General features: G+C 51.8%; 1 protein-coding gene across 12 annotated transcripts in view; it reads right to left on the bottom strand.

The window, feature by feature from the left end:
• Positions 1-7,903: 7,903 nt before the first annotated feature.
• Positions 7,904-22,902, bottom strand: part of DENND2A (DENN domain containing 2A) — a 61,537-nt gene continuing 46,538 nt past the window's right edge. For 9 of the 12 annotated variants that reach the window (XR_007508683.1, XR_007508684.1, XR_007508688.1 and 6 more), the window contains 8 exons: positions 22,529-22,677; positions 14,358-14,535; positions 13,526-13,567; positions 11,591-11,708; positions 10,711-10,950; positions 9,538-9,624; positions 9,024-9,179; positions 7,904-8,626 (listed from right to left, as the gene is read on the bottom strand). Coding sequence is in view for 3 of the 12 variants with exons in the window: in XM_049821739.1 (XP_049677696.1) it covers positions 8,595-8,626; positions 9,538-9,624; positions 10,711-10,950; positions 11,591-11,708; positions 13,526-13,567; positions 14,358-14,535; positions 22,529-22,677 (846 nt within the window). In the remaining 9 variants the exon portion in view is untranslated. The remainder of the gene's footprint in view (positions 8,627-9,023; positions 9,180-9,537; positions 9,625-10,710; positions 10,951-11,590; positions 11,709-13,525; positions 13,568-14,357; positions 14,536-22,528; positions 22,678-22,902) is intronic. The other 3 variants (XM_049821739.1, XM_049821740.1, XM_049821741.1) reach the window with 1 other exon arrangement.

The raw sequence follows: 22,902 nt of genomic DNA, 5'->3' as shown, positions 1-22,902 counted from the left end.
CCTCAGCTCAGAGTGTTGAATCTGAAGCAAAAGAGAGCAAGCCCCTCTCCCCACGCCTCCATTACTGACCATTTGGCAAACCACTGGGTACTTGACAGAGAAAACTTCCTACATGTGGCTGGAGAGGAGCACTGCCAGGCATGCGATCCTAACAGAGCACTGCGTGCTAGGACCAAAACATTCAGTCACACCTTCCCTTCAGAACAAGAAGTCTCCTGGTGGCATCACAGAAGCTCAGGCTGAGGATGTTGTTTCCAGGGAGGAGGGGAGGCACATCCCCTGTTTACAGGCAGGCACGCAAGCAGCGTAGCTCAAGTGACTCTGCCAAGTTCATGAGTCCATCACAGAGATAGGAACAGAGCAGAGCTTCCTTGACCCTGTCCAGGCTAGAGCTGCATAGTTATCCCTCTGCCTTTAACTCCTCCAGCATCTTTATTAGCAAGGACATCTTCACTTAGATCAATTTTATACAAATTAAGTCTAGTCTACAGCCTTTTGAAAATTAGCCAGTGTAACCAGCTTGGCTATGGAAACCAGCTTCTTGCTCTTCTGTTGTGTAGCTTATCTCCCAGAGATACCTCTTCTAGATATCTTCCAGGCCCTGAGTGACTAAACGTGAGCATGGGAAGGCATCAGCTCTGCCTGTGTTTTTTTGGTGTTATGTAGGACCATCAGTGGCTGACAGGGGAATAACAGGGGATGGCAGTGGGTGGGTGGCAGGAGACGTCTGTGTGGGTCTCACGGGGATGCTTGCTGGCTCAAGGCTGCTGAGCCATTCCCACATCAGAGGTAAGAAGGCCAGTGACCATGTGAACTCATCCCTGGTCCACGGGGGAAATGCCCACTATGTAATTACAAATGCCAAAATGATGTCTGGAGGAGAACAGGACAGAGAGGGTCCGGCGCAGGCTTCAGGTACAGTGTCTGTGAAAGAGCCTCCCTCTCCCTTACAGCCTTACACCGGCTGCGGTGTCCAAGTTCATCATCACAACAGCCATGCATGAAAATACCTGTGTTTTGCTAGTATACCTTTGCTGTCTATACAGAAAATAATAGCAGCGGATGTGTAGAAATCAGCTCTCTGGTCTCCTGCCTTCCTTTTGCTCACAGCCAGGTGGGTGGGCTGGCAACTCACTACACCCTCCAGAGTCCTTCCTCCCACCAGGAGGATGCAGCACAGCAGGCAGGACCACAGACACTTTTCACACTGGATATCTGGCCTCGGAGCACCTGGAGGTGGTGGAGGCTGCGACTGCTGCCCGTCCTGCCCAGTGCTTTAATTCAGAGCTACCCACTGGCTGGAAACCATAACCGCATCCTGCCCCAATGCTGTGTCTAAAGCCAGTGTTGTCAGCCCTTCCTCAGCAAGCACACAGAACAATTCTGATCGAAAAGCATCTCTCACCCAGCTCTGTGCATGTGCAGACGTTGCCCTTTGGTGGATAAGGAGACAGGACTCAGTGGAAAAAGACTCTGGAGGTGACCCTCCCCGCTAGTAAGTGGGGTTGAGGGGAAGGGGATAGTCCTGGTGCTCAGGACTGTGACTACAGCCTTTCGGCCAAGAGGGTGCTGACGAGGAGGTCGTCATGTGGTGGAGGGTCCCATCCCTTCTCCATTCAAGAGAGATGCTAAGTACAGACAAGTGTTTGGGAGCAAGGGCATCTCCTGTGGAAGCAATGAGGAGAGGTCACCTCTACTCTCTCGCAGCATGCGACGTGCACAGGACACAACTGCGGCTACTAACAGTTTGGTGAACACCAAAACTCATTAAAACTAATTTCCAGCAGAGGGTCTTGGTGCTGGCTGGTTTTTGAACCTGATTGATAGTAAGCCCGGAGCAGAGACTCACCCTCCGTTTCACACAGAGGCCACCCATCGGTGAGGACCCTTGCCTGAGGAGCAGATCACTGGTATCTGACATGGCACAAAAGCCAACCAAGGCTTGGTCAGGGCAGCTCTGACACAACTCTCCCAGGTGGGCTCTACTGTTTAATAAGAAGTGAGCTCCCACTGCAATGGATAGAGGCATTGGGTATCTTCCCTCTACCCAGACCACTCTCACCAGGCTTGTAGCGATTCCTTACCTCTGAGCCAGCTGCCTTTCCATCAGATTTGGCTAAAACTGAGTGAAGAGCTGAGAAAGCACAAGGGGTGGGCTGGAGAATTGATAAAGCTGTATCACATCAGCACTACCTCCATAGGCAACCAAAGTGAAAATATAACAGCCGCCTTTTCAGAGACTGAAGGGACTCGTTTTGATACTATACATCCCCTCTTCCATGCACAAACATTTACTGGCAGCCCCCCCCACCTTTACTAAGACCTTGCTTGCAAGTGTGGTTTAGCTAAAAGACTCCATGCCCACAAGTGGGAGATGCCACACACCCGTGCGCGGGCACGCACGTACCCATCACCCAGCGGGGTCGGGGTGGCCGTGGCAGGAGGGTGCTGGGGCGTTTGGGAACGCAAGGGAGGGGGACGGGGGCCCACGCAAGCAGCCGGGTTTGCTCACAAGCGGGGAGGTGGGACACGGCAGGGGCGGGGGAAAAGGGCTGTGCCCCTGGGGTAGGTCCCTGCACTATAAAAATGACTTCAGCTGGATCCAGCGGCAGGGAGGAGAGGCAGCTTCTACCTCTGCTCCTGCCTCCAACAGCCTTGTCTGGGCAGGAGGACCCTGAGCAAAGCCAGACCCTGAGGATGAAGGTCCAGGCGCTGACGGTGACTGCGCTCCTGGTGCTGCTCTGCTCAGCCCTGGCACCATCTGAGGCACTGGGGGGCCGGGCGGGCACCCCGGAGAGGCAGCCAGGAGCTGGGGGCCCTGGAAAAGACTCTTGGCCACCTGAAGATGGAGCGGATGACCTGCCTGGGCAGGGCTCGGAGGGGAGCAGCTTCCCGGCCAGTGCATGGGAGGTGATGGGAGAGGCCCCCCCCGGCTCTGGGTCCCCCAGCAAGGCCATGGCCAAGATCCCACGGGCCAGTGGTAAGCAGGGCCCCCCCGGCAAGCCCCGGAGGCTCCCACCGCAGCCCTCCCGCAGCAGGAGCCCAGGGCTGAGCCATCACCTGAAGGGCCACGGGAAGTTCAACGGGGACACGGTAAGCACAACGCGGACGCGGTAAGCACAACGCGCCCTTGATGAGCGAGGATGAGGGTTTGCACGGGGGGTTTGCAGGGGAACTGGGAGTGAGGGAAGGTGCCAGCCCCTGCTCCAGCCCTCAGGGTCGGGCAGCTCGGTGAGCCCCTTCTGCTGACCTGTCTGCTGGGCATGGAGGGGCCGCGTGTAATGGCATTACAAGCACCTGATGAAGAGAATGGGGCCAAAGAAACGGGTCCTTCCCTCCACTTCCCAGCTCTGTGGGTACCTCCAGGGTGGGCAGGGTGTCACTGGCCCCTCGCACTTGTTATAACAGGGAGCCAGCAGTGGTTCTGGCACGTCTGTGCAGTGCAGAGACACCAAAATCAGGCAGAACAGCCTCAAAACGCACCACCAGGCCGCAATGCAGGGAAAGGAGAGCATCCTCCCGGCACAGCCCGGTGCCTGGAGCTCCCAGCAGTTTTACCACCCAAGCGCTTGCAGTTGTTTGGCTATACAGCCATGGCAGGCAGCCAACGCTTGGGGTTTCGGAGAGCAGGACTGGAGTGGCACCTCCCCTCCAGGCAGAGGGTTGCTGCACCCACACCGTGACCCATGGCTGCTACCGTCTGCCCTCACACCGGCGGTATCTGCCTGAGCAGCTCAGCCAGCTCTCCAGCTTCAAAACCGGGTCCCCCGTGCACACCTGAGCCCCAGCACCCCTGTGCAGAGCCTCGCTGCCTGGCAGTCCCTGCGGCACCGCGGGGACATAAAAATCAGGCAGGATTGAGGGCAGCAGGAACAGGTGCCAAGCATGCCATGACCCTGCAAACATTGAGTAGGAAAGCCGCTTTCGGGCCATTCTTCATGAGCCAAGTGTGAAAGAGCCGGCCACAACACGGCCTCACGGCACTGTTTGGCTTGTGGTGCAGACAAGGGAGGCAGGCAGCGACAACCCTAAAACCGTACCTGGCAAGGCTTAGAGCAGAACCGATGGCCGTGCATGCTGGTGGTGAGCTGGTCAGGAGGCAAGCACAGGTCTGGCTGCACGTGTCCCCATGTACTGGCCCCAGCTGCCCCTGAAACGGCTTCCTTGAGCCCCCACTTCTCCAGCTCCTTGCATGAAGCTGCTGCTCTATAGCCTGGTGAGCAGCTTGTCCTGCTACTGCAGGTTTTACTGCATTATTTTACCATTTTAAATGGAAACCAAACATCCAGCAGCAAACACTCAACCCATTATATCATATAATCTTCTGCAACTTGGCTTTACTTTCTAATGAGAACCCTTCCAGCCTGCCCATCTGGGGGAGTTGAAGACGCTCTTTTGAGCTCATCTCCCACCCAGGCATCGCCCCACTGTCAGCTTGAGCGTGCCGGAGCCGACAGCCCCCAGCAAGCGTGGTCCTGGGGCTGAGCAGTTCACGTCACCCCAAAACGACTGACTGACTGGCTGTGGGGAAGGCACACCCCAAAAGGAAACCTTCTGACTTTATGAGAGGCTGCTCTCAGGCAACCCAAGCCTGTGCAGAAAGTATCTCTTCGAGACTGCGTGTGGCACAGGCTCTTTGGGGCTGGGGCTCTCAGCAGTGTGAGCACAGAGCGATGACACAGCTCTGACTGGGAGGGGGTCCCGGGCCAGCAGCCGAGCAAGGCTGGACACTGACACCGCAGCCACCGCTCTCCCTCCCTCCGCAGCACTCCTGCCACAGCATCCATTCCCGGCCCTGCCAGAAGCCCTCCGACTGTGGCGGCTGCCTGGGGCTCTACACCTGCAAGCTGCCCGCTGGCATCTGCAACCTGAAAGCCGTCTCCAGGCAGAGAGGTAGGTTGGAAGCCCCTCAGCTGCTGGCACCAGGGCCCCCCCCCCCCCAGCCACCTGCAAGCACAGCCCTTCAGCTACACCCCTCCAAATTCAAATCAGACCTACCCTGTGCAGGGCAGGGTCTTGTCTCTTGACTGCACAGGGTTCTTGTCTGTCCTGCCGGCACTGGCCTCCATCAGTGATGAATGAACAACTGCATGGTGAATGGGACATTTCCATAAGTTTCTGCAAGAGCTGGATTTGCCCGGTGCCCTGAGCTCTTACAGGATGCCAACAGCCTGTGCAGGGAAGCCAAGGAGGGGTACGGGGCTTGGGGTTTAGCCAGTGGCTTGGGAGTCAGCAAGTGCAGCTTTCCTGGGCATCACAGGCCCCGCAGAGCTCCTTACATCGGCGTGTGCGAGCTGCTTAAGCAGGGACCGACAGGGAGCAGAGATAGCAGCTTTTACCATTTAACCTCACAGAGTTCTCCAGTCCCAGTTCTCCAGTACCCTTCGGTAAATCTGTACTGCCCCAGACTGACCTCTTGCCTTAGCACATTTGTCTACACCCTCAAACACAGAGTCGTGGAAGAGCAACTCATCCAGGGCTCCTAAACACACAGACACCAGCTCTCAAAACCCCTGGTTGTGAGATGTACAGTAGGCAAGTATAACGCTTTGGGTATGTATAGCATACATAACGTGCGTGTGTATATACATAGCATGTAGGGCATACCCAGCATATGTGCTCTGTTCATAGTCTTCTCTGGCCATCTGCTGTCAGCAGCCTCCATGGGAGGGCACATGGACCTGCGCTCAGACCCAGCACAGCTGGTCTTACGGCTTTTCTTTGCAGGTGGGTTCCTCCAAAGCATCCAGAGCCCCGAGGGACACAGGGTCCAGCTCAGCCCGGAGCAACAGGGCTCGATATAAAGCTGGAGAGGCTGACCTGCAGCTGGAGATCAACACTCTCTGTCAGAGTTTCATTTTAAATCCTTCATAACACAGCTGTAAACGTTTCTTTCACTGCACTACTCATGCTGCTGCTTTTTAACGCCTCCCTTGGATTTTGTACACTATGTAGGCTTGATTCCCACTTTCTTGAGAGCTGCCAGTGAAAGCAGAGTGGCCACAGAGCCCCGTGCTGGCATAGCCCCCAAATGAGACAAACGGGGCTATTTCACAACCCTTTTTAATTCGAGTTATTAGGATATTGAAGTAGAAGCTGCCAGTATTTCGGCATGCTCAAACCCAAGTTCAAACTGAGCTAAGGAGCCTGTGAGCATTGGGCATCCCAGGAAACCCTCCCAGCTCCTTACCACGGCTGCCGCTGAGGAAGGTGAATTCCGACGCTGCTGAAAACGACACTTGAGAAGGGGAACGCGGAGGCCCCAGGAACAGGCTTGTCAGCGGGGGACCATGTAGGACACCTGCTTCTGGAGGTCTGAGCTGAGCCACAAGATCAGCTTCATTTAGCACCCCACAAAGCTTTGCAGGCAGCCTGACCGCCTTTGCATGTGTGGGTGCATCCCAGCTTTGCAAAACCTCATTTTGCTACCATTAAAAACACCTTTAAAAAAGAGAACCAAAACACAGCATTTGATTCACCTTGAACTCCACTGCAGTTTCCTCTGATGGGCCACCACTGCCTCCTGCGACAAATTAGGCTTTAAGTAGTGCCAATTTTACTCAGCACACCCGAGGGGCAGCACCCCACACCCTCACCTGGTCACCCCTGCGGGAGCCTGACCCTGGGGAAGGGGGGGGGGGGGGGATAAATGCTGCTGGCTTCTCTGACCTCCTCTATCACTGCTTCAACTGTCCCTGCACACGCGCTGGGCAGTGCAGAGCTGCAGGTGCTGCCTACCTGCCCCCTGCCCGGCATGGCACTACTGCTGTCCGGCATTTATGGTACTCAGCACAGAACCAGAGAGGTTGAGGTGGGAAGGGACCTCTGGAGGTCATCTGGGACAACGCCCTGCTGAAGCAGGGCTACCTAGAGTCACCTGCCCACCTTATCTGGTCCCCTGATAGTGGCCATGTCACAGACATAACAAGCCCCAGTGCACCGGGATCCAGCGAAGCACCATCTCTCCAAGCGCTCACCCTTCCACCTCTCCACCCAGCCAGCTGCTCGCTCCTGCCAATCCATCACAACCCATTTCCCCCGTCCTTAAACACAGCACGGGAAGAGGCTGGCACTGTTGGAAACTTTGGAAAGGCGGGTTTCAAAAGATACACAGAGCAGCACTGGACCCACAGCTCCCACTCCGTTACCAAGTGGAGGTGAGCTCCTTGGAACCCCTCTCGCTTGGGAAAGCCCACTGACCACAGCGGCACCCCGACCGCTTTCAAAACCTCTGGCAGCCCTGTGTAGCCCAATGTAGCACGGCTGCCCACAGCAAAGGTACCCGCACACAGCTCTCACCCTGCAACCCCCCAATAGCTGGGGAAGAGTTTTCCCTTCAGGCCATAGCAGTGCTACCCTCTGGCTTCCTCTCTGAACAGCAGGAGAGACCCAAGGATGCTCCAGCTGCTCTTGACTCTGCCCTCACAAGCGGTGCAAGGCAAACAGTTTTTGCACCAGCTGGAAAAGAGCCCTCACCCCCCCGCTCAACCTCCACACGTCTCCCTTGACACCTCCCCACTTCTCCTCCCCACCAAAACAGACAGATGAGAGGCGAGCAGGGGCTCCTACCTCTTCCTCAACGGGGAGCACAGAAGGCAGCAGCAGGCACTCTCCCCTTGTCTGCTTCCTACTGTGCTCCCTGGCAGCAACACCTGAGATGGGAAAGGACAGCCCGTCTGACCTTCGGGAAGCAGGTGAGCTCCACTTTGGGCTCCCCCTGCAAGGGAACAGGCAAGGGAACAAGGCCACCCGGGCTGTAAGGCTCACAGGGAAGCCAAGGGCTTGGCCAAGCTGAGGGCTCAGCTGCCAGATGTCCCCTCCGGCTCATGCTCCGTGCCAGGTGGGCCTGTGGGCAGACACAGTTCGTGTCCCCCCCCCCCCCAAAACACCAAGGATCCGCACGTCTTTTACACCACTCGCTTTTAATTACACTGCATAAGGAAAGGCCTCTCCTCGTGCCAGGACCCCCTGGCACAGCCACCCGGGGAGCTGGCTGGCCCATCAAGTCCTCAGTAGGTTTAGTGGTTCCCCCTCACCCTTCTTGCTTGCTTGGAAGCTCCTCCTGGTCAGTCCACTTCATCCCTGCAGCCCTCAGTGTCCTCGCTTTGCAGAGACCTATTTCCATACATCTCTCTTCCTCCCCTCCTCCACGCCTGAGCTTTGCCTGCTCAGTCCTGTGGGAGTCCCGCTTTGGCCTCCTGCAGCACCAGGCAGAGAGGAGGCAGGGCAAGAGCCATTGGTTAATAATTGTTCTAACCCCAATATAAATAGAAAAATACAACAAAACAAAGAATTGACTAGCTAAGAGATCCAATCTGCTGGGATGCCTGCAACGTGCTAGTGCAGAGTTCAGAGAATGCTTGGTCCAGTGCATGGTACTGTAGATATCCAGAAACCTGTCCCGGCAGCCCCGCAGCCTTCAAATCTTCCTGCGGCACCACACGTCTGTGTGAGTGCGTCCTGGCCGTGGTCAGCTCGCCCAAGGCTGTTGGCTCCTGGGATTAGGCTGAATGGAAATGGTTGATAATAGTCCGATTTATTGCTGCTAAATGGTAAAGCCATTCTCTTCTGTGGAACGAGGATATGCTTCGCTCTTACTTTTTGTGGAGAAATTTCATTTTGCTACCTGGAGAGACGGAGAAAGGAAAGTGGACTCCCCAGAGTGACAGGGAAAACAAGTGCCATTCCTCACCACCCCTGGCCGAGCAAGCCTATGCAAAGAATCGCCCCTGCTGCCAGCCCTGGGGCCTTATTCACGGCCAACTGCCCTGCAAAGCTGGAAGCAGGTGCCTGCAGAGCAGGCCATAGCTTTGCCCACCCCCCGGGAGCAGCACTGCAGGCTGGGACTCTGCAAGCACCCAGGGACACCCTCCAGAGCCCGTTTGCCCAGCGGTCCTGGGAGGTGAACGTATTACTAAGCTCGCCTGCCAGAGCGTGTGCGGGTAAGAGGCAGGGCACACGAACCCCACAGACACTGCTGCTCTTAAATGGCCGAGACAAGACAAGAGGGCCAGGGATGTGACCTGAACAGAAGATCAGACTCTCTTAGCCATGGTGTCCAGTGACTTATCAAGGACTTCTCAGTCTGGAGCTCTCGTCTAGCTCCCCTTACAGTGGAAAATGGATTCAACCTTAGGATACTCCTGGGCAATTCCCACCACTGATCCCTAAGGGCAAACCTGAAGGCAATGGAGACTCTCGTCACTCTCCCCGTCAGGACCTGCATCCACCACCCCCAAGTCACTGGTTGCTCCATTGCCTCCTCAGACCTGCCCGTCTCCTTTGGAAGACACAGACATAGCTCATGGCCCAATCTCTGGCTCTCCACCTGCCTCCAGACAAGTGGCAGATCAGAGGGCAGAGCCAACAGCGTGCCAGAGCAGGGATATATGGTCAGGCACCCATCACTCAGGGCTCAGGGCACTGCTCTGCAGGAAGCCACACACAGTCACCAGCAGAGCCCTGCCACCCTTCGGCAGCTTCTCTGCTGCCAAACCTAAGCCTCCTGAGAAGCCAAGAATTTTGCTGCTTCCTTACCTAGGCCTTTCAGGAACCTATTGACTCCACTCTGCTCCCCACTGGGAAGTGTTTCCAGGTACTCCTGAGCCCGTACCTCAAACAGACCTGCAGAAAGAAAGAAGTCAACAACTTCTATTTTGCTTCCCTATAAATAAAAGTAAGAATGCCCATCTGAAAGCATACTGTCCTGGCCTACCAATAAACTATTGCACATGAGAGGGAACAACTTGCTCCACCTCCTCCACCCGCTGAGCCCGGATGTGGGACTGGAGCTTTGGTCCTCCTCCTCCCTCCCCACAGCAAGGCTGACTGAGCTTTTGTACCTCGCACAGGGAGAGACAAAACCTCCGTTCATACTGCTACGAATACAGCTAAGTCCAGAGAGTGAGATCATCTGGGGAATCGTCACGCGGGATTTACCATACTGCAAAACCTCTTTTACTCAGCCACCTATTCAAGTGTCCACTGCTCATTAGTGCTGGGGAGGAAAATGCTAAGCCAGGACCGAGCAGCAGCAGGGATGAGAAACTTCAGCTGCCAGTAGAGCCCTTGGGACTGTGGGATAACAGGAGTGAAACAACAGAAGCAGCTTTGGGAAGGACATGAGCATCCATATTTTCTACTAACCAAAACAGCCATAACCAATCCAGCCAGTTCTTCCTCTAGATACAAGAAGGGGACGTGAGGGACTGCAAGAATAAACGTCATTCCAGCAGTGTACCCCTTCTGTGATGGTCCTGATGGGAATTCAACGTGGAACAGAAGAGGCACACACATGGAGGATACTACTTATGTCCCTTACTGCAGTGGCGAAGGGTGCCTGTAACCCCAACCTCAACAAGAAACTACCAGATCACGCACAAAAAGCGCCTGTTCTCCAGCAGCTGGTACTCGTGCACTGTGCAAACTGTCTCACCACGCTCCTGTGAGGCGACCCTCCCCTTTGGCATGATAAGGAAACAGAGGCCAAAAATCCCCAAGTGACTGCTTGAAGGACATGCAGGGCTGTCAGAACAAACCACCAGCCTGTGCTAGCGCTTCCCTACCACCTCCCTCCTGGTGTCCCTGCACAGACACTGCAGCCTCCAGCCGTAGTGCTGGGGATGGAGCTGGCAGCTGGTGAGCATCTCCCAGCTCTCACAGGAGCAACTGCAGTTTCCACAACAGCAGAGCCCAGGCAGAGCCCCTCACCTCTGACCCCCTGCTTCCGCAGCTCCCGCTCCTGAATGAAGCCCCCAAACATCTGTGTCTCCATGAAGACCTCCAGGAAGCGTCGGAGACTCTTGGAGGAGACGGACTTGCGGAAAGCCTCACGCTGCAGGGTCCGCTCCTCTCGCTCGGTTGGGGTCAGGAAGAGGGAGTAGTGGCCCACGATCTCCACAAAGAAACGGACAAAGGCCTCGGACACCACCTCGTTCAAAGGGCTGGTCTCTAAGGAGAAAACAAAGAGGCAGTGGTAAGGACAGTGCTGTAAGGACATGCTAGGAAACGTCCTGGGTACAAACTCCCTGGCTTTTTTCAGATCCAGCCTGAGCAGAAAAAGCTGCTCAAGAGAGACAGCATCCTAGGAAGTGCTTGCGATGGAAGAGGACTGCTACTACTTTGAAAGCCACCAAGCTTTGTCTTGGCTCCCCTGCAAGCAGGAGATGCCCATGCTGTCTCCCAAAGAGCTGTCTCAGCCCAATTGCCTGTGAACCACATGGCCACCTCCGAGACTGCAGCTCTGTGGGTGGACTGTCCCCTGGAAGAGCCTGCATCACCCACACAAGTCAGCAGCAGAGAGAGGCCTGTGGGAACACAACCTTCCCCTCCAAAAAGGAGTCCAGGTGTTCCCTGGAGCTGTAAGGGAAAGACGGACAGAGCTGGGAAGGGGTAAGTACTGTTTCTCTTCACACACAGAGAATTGTCCCTGGTGCAATGGAATGTTTAATACATTTCAACCGATATCCTGACGTATCTCCAATTTCTGTGGTGTTAAATTCAATACAAGCCTAGTTCTCCCCTAAGAAGTGACAGGAGAAAAAGGGGCAGGAAAAGATGTGGTTTTAAGCTGAAAGGCACCATGCTTTACCCTGCTTGCCATTGACAGGCCCCTCCTCCTTGTCGCTCGCCAGCTCGTTCCTCTGCTCCAAAATGTGTTCTAGGGCGGCCTGCAGCTTGCGGGGCAGGATAGAGTCCTCATCTTCCATCTGTAAGACAGAGCCACCTCCTCAGGGCCTGGGGCCGGAACATAGCTGGCCCCTGCCCTTCTCCTCACCAGCTCCTATCCTGTCCCCAGCACGGCAGGGGGAGCACTAAAAATGAACTGTGAGGAGAGGAAGAGGGAGCGGGAGAAGGCGTAATACGCTTGGCACGTTCCCAGCACCTCCCAGTCAAGAAGCACAAGAGGAAGGAGAAAGGGGGTGTCTTTTCCCAAATGTTCCCCTCTTCTGGAAAAATTTTGGGTGTCTGACCCAAGAGGCTACCGGGCAGGGCTCACCCGTTGCCCCACTGACCGCCTGCGAGCACTCGCACCACCACAAAGGGGACGAGGACGAATCTGAACAATGCTGGCGTGCAGCCAGGTGAGCACAACCCCCTGCTCAGCTCTGCTCAGGCACTGATCGTGTTACGGAGGCGTAACGAGTTCCCGTAGAGCAACGAAGCCAAGGAACTGCCGGTGACTGTGTGCGAGCTCCTAACAGCCCTGGCTGAGACAGCGTGATTAGCTTAAACTTCCAAAAGAGAGGTCCAAGGTAAAGCATATCCCTGCAGCTAAGGCAGCCGGCAAGTGAGAACTGCATTAAGGAGTGGCCTTCACCCACACACTACTGCCTGCAGCAGGAGGTGCACTCGTCCCGTTCTACCCATGGGACTTCAAGCAGGGCAGAGACCGATGCAGCCAGTGCTCCTCAGCAATCCGCCAAAGAGCTCTGGGGCAAAACTAGCTTCCTGGGCCAGGACTATGTTCGCTAATCTGTCCTTTCCCCTTCAATATCCTGCTCCTCCTGTCCACAACAAAGGGAAGTAAAAATCAGCAGGCAATCTTGTCTGCAGAGCAACACACAGGTTCCTGTGTACCAGCTTCCTACTTATGACCCATCCAGTGCAAGGACTGGAGTGAGGGACCACAAGCTCCTCGGGCAGGAAAGATTTGAAGAAATCATCAAGGCTCCTTTCCCCACTGAGGGCTGGGTATGTGACAGGAGATCATAGAATGGTTTGGGTTGGAAGGGACCTTAAAGATCACCTAGTTCCAACCTTCCACTAGACCAGGTTGCTTAAAGCCCCATCCAGCCTGGCCTTGAACACTGCCAGGGATGGGGCAGCCACAGCTTCTCTGGGCAACCTGTTCCACTGCTGCACCACCCTCACAGTGAAGAGCTCCCTCCTTACATCTAATCTAAATCTACTCTCTTTCAGTGGAAAGCCATTACCCCTTGTCCTATCACTACAAGCCCTTGTAAAAAGTCCCTCTCCAGCTTCCTTATAGGCCCCCCTTAGGTACTGGAAGGCTGCTCTAAGGTGTCCCTGGAGCCTTCTCCAGGCTGAACAACCCCAACTCTCTCAGCCTGTCTTCATAGGAGAGGTGCTCCAGCCCTCTGATCATCTTTATGGCCCTCCTCTGGACTCGCTCCAAGAAGTGGACTGACAGACACAGGCTGGAAGAGCCCGGCTGCTCCCCAGCAGACAGTGCTGAGCCGATGCTTTCCAGCTCTACCCTCAGCCAGGGTGCCACTTAAGGACCCACAGTGCTCAAGTGCCACCGTTTCCCCTCTTTAAAAAAAAAAAACAACAGAGGGAGAGATAATGCACAATGATTTGGTCCTCAGCAGTTGTGGTTTGGGACGCTGATATTATGTATGTACACAGCAACCCTTATAATGCTGCCAACCACAAACCCTGCCTCAGTTTGTGTGGGGAGTAAGTGATCCATCCAGCCAGGCAGGTCAGCAAACACAGATGGAGGTAAGGTGTGGTGGAAAAAGTGGAGAGAAGGTGAAGGATACAAAATAGCTCTGCTCACCTGTCTCAGAAACCGGTTATTTACAAGGTCAACGACTAGGACCTAAGAAGAAAAGAGCAAGAAAAAAAGGGGAAGTCGTTATTTCCATCATCGGAGCGTATCTTAATCTGTAACTGCTCTGAAGGAAACGCACCCTACCCCTGCTCCTCCTACCCACCACCGCAGCTGGAGGAGGCACCCAGCGTGAGCCAAGAGCAGAGCCCTTGTTGCGGCTTTCTAACAACGTCGCCGCAAACCGCAGAACAGCTTGGACAGCAGGAGGCTGTGCTCCAAGCCCGGCCCACCACTCCTCACCGCCACGTCGGGGTCAGAACTCTGTCTTTTCTCCCCATGCGCTGCACCGCTGTCGCCTGGGTGGGCAGGGAGGGAAATGCCCCCCCAGCCACGTTCAGCCTTGCTGCGTTCACCCTTGTGTATCATGAATCCGGTTTTTAATTCCTTCCATTAATTAGAGGAGCAGCTACCCTGGCCAATTCGTAGCAATCATACTTCAAGCCTGGCAGACTTTGTGCTTAGCCCCTAGACAGCACTACGCGGAAACCAACAGAAACTTTAATAAAATCATCTCCTACCCGCAGCAGCCCCCGCGGTGGGAGATCCCAGCCCCCTGCCTTCCCAAGCTGCGGACAAGGCAGAGCACAGACCTCTGCCTCCCCAGGGGATGTCCGCCTCCTCCCTCACCCCACGCTCGCAGGAGCCAGAGGACGAGAGCTCGGCTCCATGCTGCTAGCTGCCAAGGCGGACTCTCGAGAGCAGCCTTTCTGGGACAGCAGACAACTCGGTCCACTGGAAGCGACTGAGAGCAAGGCTGAGGTGCGGGTGCATGGCTCACCTCCTCCACTGGGAGCTCCTTCAGGCGAGGCAAGGAGCTGGAGAGCAGGCCGATGAGGAAGGGGGTGGGCGAGCACACGATGTCGATCATGGAAGGCGGCAGCACAGGGATGTAGGTGTGCTGCCAGGTGAAGGGGTACAGTAGGGCCACCGTGGCATGGCAACACTTGGAAAGAGTGCTGGAAGATGAAACGCAACCAGGGTAATGGCTGGTCAGTCAGGAGGTGAGCGGTGCTTCCTAGAAAACTGGGCTCTTTCAAACGTTCTCTGATTGATCTCTGTAATTACGGGGGGCTTTCCCAGATTTCTGACCCCATTTTTCAGCTTCAGAGGCAATGACCTGAGGTAGAAGCCCAGGTTATGAAAGATGATCCTGGCCCACACACATGACAAGAGATAGGTCCTCCTGAATCCAGCATCTGCTACTCCAGTGCCCTGCTCCTCTGTCCCTTGGCTTGCTACCTATGCAGCATATATGCTTTGCCTTTGGGCAGCCCTTAGGTGGAGTAATCACAGGGCAATGCCAAGCTTTTCTGTTGGTCCCAATCATGTTGATAGCTCCTAGCAGCCATGCCAGAGCATGGGGGAAAGAGGAAGGCAGCAATCTCCAGCCAAGGCTATCCAGGCAGCCCGCAGCCTGTGGAGCCTGCCAAGGCTACTGAGAACCATGGGAGAGTGAAATCCCAGGAAGGGAGCACTCGGCTGGCCTCTGTAGGAAGCTGCCCATGGCCCACGAGACTGCAGCCTTCCATCTTCCCCCTTGAAATGCCACCAGCAGCTCAGCTGTAAGCGCCTTTGCTAACAACTTCCAAGAGGGTCTGTCCAGAAACGCCATCAGCTCTCTGGCAGGAGGCAGGCAGGGTCTGCAGTCAGACACGGCAGAGCTCGCTGCAGGGCACCAGTTACTCGTCCATTCCGGGTCTGGAAGCATTTGTATGTGTCAAGGGAGGGGAAAGGCTCACCACTATAAACCCTGTATGTAACATAATTTTATTTTACTAGCATCCAGGTCTCGCAAGGCTGGAGGAGGGGAGGAAGGCTGGTGCGGCTGGGAGGAGTCACATCCCCGAGGAAGGACGCCCAGCTGGCTCCTGTTAAACTCCCCAGGGGAATTTACACTCAGCAACCCGGATCTGGCAGTTTATTGCTGACTTAAGAGGGAAGGGGTTTGATGGGAGTGGACTAGAGCTTGCTCTGAAAAGTGAAGCCTGCTTTCCCTCCCCCCCTCACTCCAGCTAAGTCCGGTGGATTTGAATCCCCGTGCTGTAACAGCTAACACACACTGAGCAGAGTGGCATGGCTGGGCTACAGCTGGCTGGCTTTCATCAGATAAGTTCAGTTTAGCAGAACACAATTGCGGTTGCTGGGACATCAGTGCGACCGTATGAAGTAATCATGCAGTAAACATCATTAAACACATGACGCTATTGGAGATAAGTAAATCCTAGGGGAGAGGCTAGAATCTGCTTAACATGAGAATTTTATCTAGGACTGCAAATAGGTAGGGAATAGGTGCTTGGGAGGGATGCCTGGGATGTGCGCGCTGCGAAAGTCTCTTCACAAGATGGGGACAGTTTCCTCTCCCTGCGCTCCCAGAGGCCTGTCTCTTCTTAAGCAGATACTCTATGAAAACAGAGGAGGACCCTTCAAAGGCTGTGACACAGACTGGTAGCTTTAAGCCTTTAAAGGGGAAAACCCCCTCCATTCCACATACTTGTTTAGGAAGGTCTTAGCATATCCCCCTCCGCTCTCCATATTCATTCCTGCTGGCTGCCCCTCTGTTGCTGTTCTCAAGTTGTGCCTGCCTTAATCAGCAAGCCCACATCTTGCTGTCTTTACCACACATGCAAGGTAGATAATGAACCCAAGAGAAACAAAATGAAAATGAGAAAACACAGAACTAGTAAGAAACAGGAATATTTAAAAAAAAAACAAACACCCAGGAAAAAAGTGGGAACAGTATCAAAGTAGATTATTTTTCTTGTTCCTTTCATACAAGCTAATCTTGAAAGGAACCACAACAGAAGTGAATGTGCCATCTTAAAAATGCACTCTAAGTTAATGAGATCCTTTAAAAACTGTTCCCTTTGAGGCTGTGCTACTTGCATACCCATACATTTCAGGCCATGTCAGCAGATGCAAAAGCAGTGGCTTCTCTTCCCCTCTATTACTGCAGAGCATATTTTCCACTCCTCAATTTCTGACTGATAACAGCCCCAGTAATAACAGCAGCAGCGTGGTGAAAACTGAAAGAACTCCTCCTTTCATTACTTGTGCGCAGCACTGTGGCATTACTCTTAGACCACCACCAAGGGACTTCCCCTTCTTTGAGGAGAGGTTGAATGTGGAAATGTTAGAAGTTTCACCTTTGTCACAAATCCTCGATCTTGAAGGCGCATCCAAATTTCCTGCCTAAAGGTGGGAACTGACTTCATAGACAGCACTTGAAAATGAACGGAAAAGATCTCTGTGATTCCAGGTAGCTCCACAGAGGAACAGTGAGCAGCTGAAGTACGTGGTTATTTATGGCATGGTGAGATATTACAGCATGCTGTCTCCTGCTATATTTATGGTGGCTTGTTCTTCCCTCAACCCTGCTCTCAAGTCCCAGCGAGTACACATGGTACGTGAGAGATTGAGTGGGAGGAAAGATGGCTGAGGTCCAGTTAGTGGAAGTCACAGACAGAGCTGTGTAAGGCTGAAATCGTATGTACCACACAGTGGGAAGTAAAGACAGCTTCCCCTTCCACCCTTCCATCTGTGAATGCCTCATTGCCTCCAGGATGGATCCTAGTGATCTCTGCTCTGAAACATTTCTCACTGTGGAAGACATTTTGAGGGAACAATACTGAAAGGAGTGAGATCTGTGAGCCTCCTTTGAAGGCATAGCAGTTCAGAGATGGACCCAGAGGAGGTAACACTGAGGTCTCTCTTCCACATGCGATTCAGTCAGACTTGCTCTGCAGATAGTCTCAGGGAGCTGCAGCTTGCCAGGAGCCCAGCAGAACCTCTGTGCTTTGGAATGACTCAAGCCTAATTTCCCTCCTTCTCTTGCGTACAGCACTGCAACAAGCACCAAGGAACTGCTGATTCACACCATGGCTACTGAGCCTTGCGAAACAATCCAGTATGATAAATTCCTTTTATGCCATCTGTGTGATTCTGTGCTCTTCAGCCAGCAGCAATGGGGGAGACTGCCCAAACTACACCTCAGTCTAATACCGCAGGTACATCTGTATAGAAGGTGAATATGGCCACTGAAGTTCTGGGCACTGCTCAAGCTGGATGCCTCTTTCTAGGAGATGTGCACAGAATCAACTACAGTAGATGTGCACAACACAACCGGAACAGCTCAGTGCACTCTCAAAGCACTGTTTCAGTGTCAGTCAGCCCTTTGAGGGCTCTTATACCAAACAGGCAGCCAATGCCTTTGGGTAGCTACAGCCAATGTCCGCACTGAAACCCTGATATCCTGGGACACATGCACCACAACCATGATGATGACTGCTGCCATTGGAATAATACTGACCCAGGGTGCTGCATTTTGCTTGGTGCACTCCAGATGCCACCAAGAACAAAGAGATCTACCCAGCGTGATTGCAGTATGTTCTGGGGAGTGCCATGCACTACCCCTAGGCCACAGAAGTTCAATGCCAGTTGTTCAAATGGGACACAGACACCACTTTAAAAAGCCTTTGGTTTCAACAGTAATCCTTAAAATAATTCAGGTCTTTAAAGAACACTTTCAAGATACCAAGCACATTTTCATGGGTTTATTCAGCCTCCTCTAGGGAACGTGGCTGAGCTGAGTGTCTGATGTCACTCGCACAGGAGCTTACAGGAAAGACTGAAATATTGCTAACACAGAGGTTAAAAAGTATTGATGTACACAAAGAACCATGTCAGATCCCTCCCTAAAGGGCTGTTTTGGATGTAGACCAACACACAAGTGTCTCTGGCTGAGCACTCCCTTGGTCAGAGCAGTGATATCGCAGCAATTTGTGACATTTGTTTGCTTGAACAACAGGCCTTCCCACCACACAGCATCCTATGCAAAAACCTACCACACAGCACCCTATGAAGCTGCTGTTTCTTGGTAGCTACCTTGAACAGAGGTGGCCAATACAGAAACTAAACACGACAGCTGCAACTACACAGCAACTCTTCTTCCTCTCCTGGGAAAATTTGCTCCAAGACTAGCTTGACTTGCTCTAAAAAGACACCTTGACAACTTGCAACTGCTTCTAAGGAAGGATACTGACTGCTCAGTTTGGTTGCTTTCCTCCCGAACTTTAGACTGACTACAGGGTCTCCAGCTTTTGGCTCCAGAGGCAAGCACCTATGCTAAAAAGCCCCCCAAGCTGAATCCCTCTTTGGGTTTAGGATACTTCATGATTTCTGAAAAACACTATGATTCAATCAGCCTTTTGGAGTTTAATGCCAGGAAGCCCTTTGCTCCCTGCACTAACCAAACTGCTGAAAATATGCTAGCATTTGGCAATTTAAGATGGTTAGATTACATGGGGTTTTATTTTCTTTTTTTATAAGCTCTGCTACAGTAGGATTCATTTTACAAACACCTTTGGGTTTCTGACACTGTGTCACATCTGGATTTACTTATGATGGATCACAGATCTGGTTTACAACATTTAACAGGGGCAGGAGCTTCCAAATATTGCCCCGTGACTTCACACAGCATTGCGGCAAATCCAGCCAGGGGGATGCCAAGTTCCACCAGCTGTGGGGACCGTCACTGCCTCCCACGGACATGGCAGGTTAGTGCAGGTGAAGAAGCGAGCGTTAAGATGCTCTGAAGAAACAATGCTATTATTCGACATCCAAACTTCATCCTTGGGTTTCTTCTTCTCCCTAACAACAATACAAAAAGGAGAAACCTGGGAGGCTGGGATTCGCAGTCCCAGATTTGTTTTTGTAGCACATGGAAAAGACTTCTTTTTGATGATTAATTACCTTTTACTGGGGATGACCACATTTAAAGTGTCTACTCTAATTCTTTCAGATCTGCCTTTGATAACAATGACCACTTTGTGTTGTTGACACAGCTGTGGTTTCTGGCAGGGACAGAGGCAATTGCTCGAGTTGGTCAGATCCACAACAGGCTTTTGAGGAGATCTGGAAAAAGGGTGACTTGATTTTAAGCCTGTGTAAGTTTTCCTGTTTTAAAAAGCGCCCTGAATCTAACACATCTCCCTCACAGGCCAGTAAAAACTACCCAGCTCTAAGTACCTTGTGAAATCAGGCCACTTCTATTTGGAAGATGCATTCTAAAAGGTTGGTCAACAGTGCCTCGAACTGCATGCCAGACAGCATCACTTGGAAACAAAAGCAGCTCTAAGGTTGCAGAGCCTAACCCACGCTACAGCCTCTGCTGCCCCAGGACTAAAGTTTACAGTACAGGAGTGAACAAAAAGTAGGGAAGACTACAGAGACCAACATAGTTTTAACAAAGTTATTTTCCTGGGTTGCAAGGCAATGTATACTCCAGTTTCCATAGTGATAGAGGAAAAAAAAAAACCACAACAACCCACCCAAAAACTAATAAACCAAATTCTTTCCTTTTCCGCTGCCAAGCTTTGGATTGACAGGTCTTTAAAAAACACTCAAAGTTCATTCTAAAGATGGAAAAGACAAAGTATTTCACTTGCTGTACACTTGTTAGATGCATTTTTTGGCTCAGCTTGAAAACATTTCACAGTTCACACAGTATTTGGCAAGAGACCTTTCAGCTTTCTTTTCCCACAGACCGATCTTATAGCAATTAAAAGATGTAAATAAATTGCATACATAATTTTCTTTGTCACTCACACCCAGACACACCTTCACACACACGTACAGATTGTTGATAGTGCCCACATGAAGAACTGCAAAGATGAATGATAAATGTAATTTATTATGCAACTTTCACCATGTCACCTGCACTCTTCCCGTTAATCCATCTCAGCTGGATTACTTCTAGCATTCCTAACCTCTGAGCAGTTTCCAACAGCTGCTTTTATCAGTTTTTTTCTTCTCTTAAGCTATTGCCAAAAAGCATTTCTTTTCTTTCCTCTGAAATTGGCATTTCCAGCCCTAAAGTAAATACTACTTAATATTCATTGAGTTCAATGTGTTCCTGTCCCAGGAAAAATATCATTTGGACAGAAGATCCTGCATCTACAGTACCATCAGTTTTTAAAACATGGAATTTCCACCAACAAGTAGAAGAGACTGTTGACCTTATGAAAGGCTTACCAATCCAGGGCACTCAAGTCACTGGACTGGATTAAAATACAATAGCTTACTTAATTTTGAGGGTTATTTTCTTTGGTTTGTGTTTTTCAAGCTTTTACAGTCCTTTAGGGTCATTTTCGAGTTTTTTCTCCACAAAAATGAGCCAGAGAAACTTCATATTTTGTTACAGGAAAAGAAAAAGACTCTCCTGAAATTGCTCAGAGCAAGGTCTTCTCAGAAACATCAAACATTAGAAGTCTTGTAGAGAGCTGGCAAATCTACAGTAAATATTTGAATCTGAGCCCTGTAGCCTGACAGACCCTGGGTCTTTAAAACGTGACAATTCTTTTTTTCACAGAAGCAAGCTGTTTATGGTATATTTAGAGATTCTAGAAACTATAATTCTATGGCACTCTCCCATTCTTTTTTACAGGCCTGGGCAGCTGGACTCATTCCTAAGGACCCTGGATATACTGACAAAAGGTACAGGGGTGGGGGGAATTAGAAGTACTCTGTAACACACACCATGCTCAGAATACATGGTGGTGTGCTGTCATATAAAGATGTGATAGGAAAAGATCTGGTAAATAAAGGTTCATTCTAAAGTGATGCCTTAAAAAAAAAAAAAAGTTCCCTACCATTTACTCTTACTACCCAGCCCTCATGTAGAGATTACAATGTCATCTGTGTCCTTAACAGATTTTCTCAGAATGTAAAATGTGTCCTACAGAGGAGAAGAAAAATGTATGAAAACAAAGCCTGTCATCATAAATTATCGCATAAATCATATATGCTACATAGTAATCTATAGTTTGCATGAATTCTCCCATTTTCAATGCAAGTCTGAATGCTCTGCATGAAATGTGTGGCTTGAGTATCCAGAATACTAAGTATCTATGTATCGGTGACTATAAAGAGTCAAATCTTCCCCCCTCTGACCCAAGGCAGCTGCCAAAAACTGCAAGCAGCCAGTGCTGCCTGGATGCTACAGCTCCCCTCTTTCCAGCTTTCCTATTTCTGTGATGAGGCTGCCTGAGGTCTGCCCACAGAGAGCCACGGATCCCTGCAGGATGAATTTTTCCCTTCACTTTGCTGTAGAAGGGGCCTCCCCATTCTTTGCCCCCACGCTCAGTCCAGTCCCAGAGCTGCAGCCTGCTGCCTGGAAGTTGTGAAAACAGACAGCTTAGGGGCATTGTACACTCCTGAAACCTGAGCGTGCTCCTAAGTGTCATTACTCATCCAGGCAGCTTTTCTTTCTCCAGCCTTGGCGAGCTTTCCTCTCTGAATCCTCAAGTGCTTCAGGGGCTGGAGAGCTGCCAGAGACCAGCTGCACAAGATCTTAAAGAAACCTGGGCCTATTTTCATAATTTAGGAGAGCAAACAAAAATATTTTTAAAAAAAAAGCAAATTGAGCAGATTCAAAATAGAAGGGAGAAGTCCTCTGTCTCATTCCCTCTCACTGCATACTTTACTTTCATCCCTCACAAGAAAAGGTCTTTAGAAGCCAATATTAAAATACAAGCTGAAGATTTAAGATCTTGTGACATCAGGGAACAACCCAGAAGGGACACTGATCTCTGCCCAAGGCTTGATCTCTGGAAACTCCAGCACAACTCAGTGGGGAACACTGCAGCATCATGGAGCAAAAGGAGGCATTTTGCTTCCTTAGTGCCAGGGATATGCTCTGAAACCGTCTGGAGGAAAGGGAATTTGGTTCTCCTTGGGGACGAGAGGCAGTATGCTTTTTGCAAGCTGCAAAGCGAAATTATGCTGCACGGCCTGAGTTCCCCACTCCTGGGAAGTACAGCCCTACTCACATCAGACAGGAAGTTGGAAAAGACCAGAGAAGAAAAAAAGAACAAAGCAGAGAGATCAGTCACTGCAGTCTTCTCAGCCTCCCTTCCTTGGCAGCATTTTGTTTAGAGAAACGCAAGAGGGTACCTGAGCTTGTCTGCAATAAAGATCACCCTCCTTTCCAGAAGCAGGGAGGCAAAGACTCTGCTCAGGTGCCGCACACTGAGGGATGTGAACAAGGACTCAAAATCAACATGCTCAAGCCTGGAGTCAAGAGGCCGCCGCAGCTCGATGACCTGTTGGAGAGAAAAAGACCACAGGTGAGCTCTTGCTGTCTACCCATAGTGTGGCAAGCAAGGACCCAGCAGGTATTTTCACAGCTCACAAGCCTTACTGACTATGCTGGTGAACATCACACAGCATTAAGCCCTCAAACACAGTCTTTCCAAAGACCTGCCACAAATCCTGCTTCCAGATGAAGACAATCCAGAGTCCACTCCAATGGGCACAGCATGAGACCA

Source organism: Accipiter gentilis, chromosome 18 (assembly GCF_929443795.1).
Source record: "Accipiter gentilis chromosome 18, bAccGen1.1, whole genome shotgun sequence".
Lineage (NCBI taxonomy): Eukaryota > Metazoa > Chordata > Aves > Accipitriformes > Accipitridae > Astur > Astur gentilis.
The sequence above is the reverse complement of the archived record's forward strand: the minus strand, read 5'-3'. Positions and strand labels throughout refer to the sequence as shown.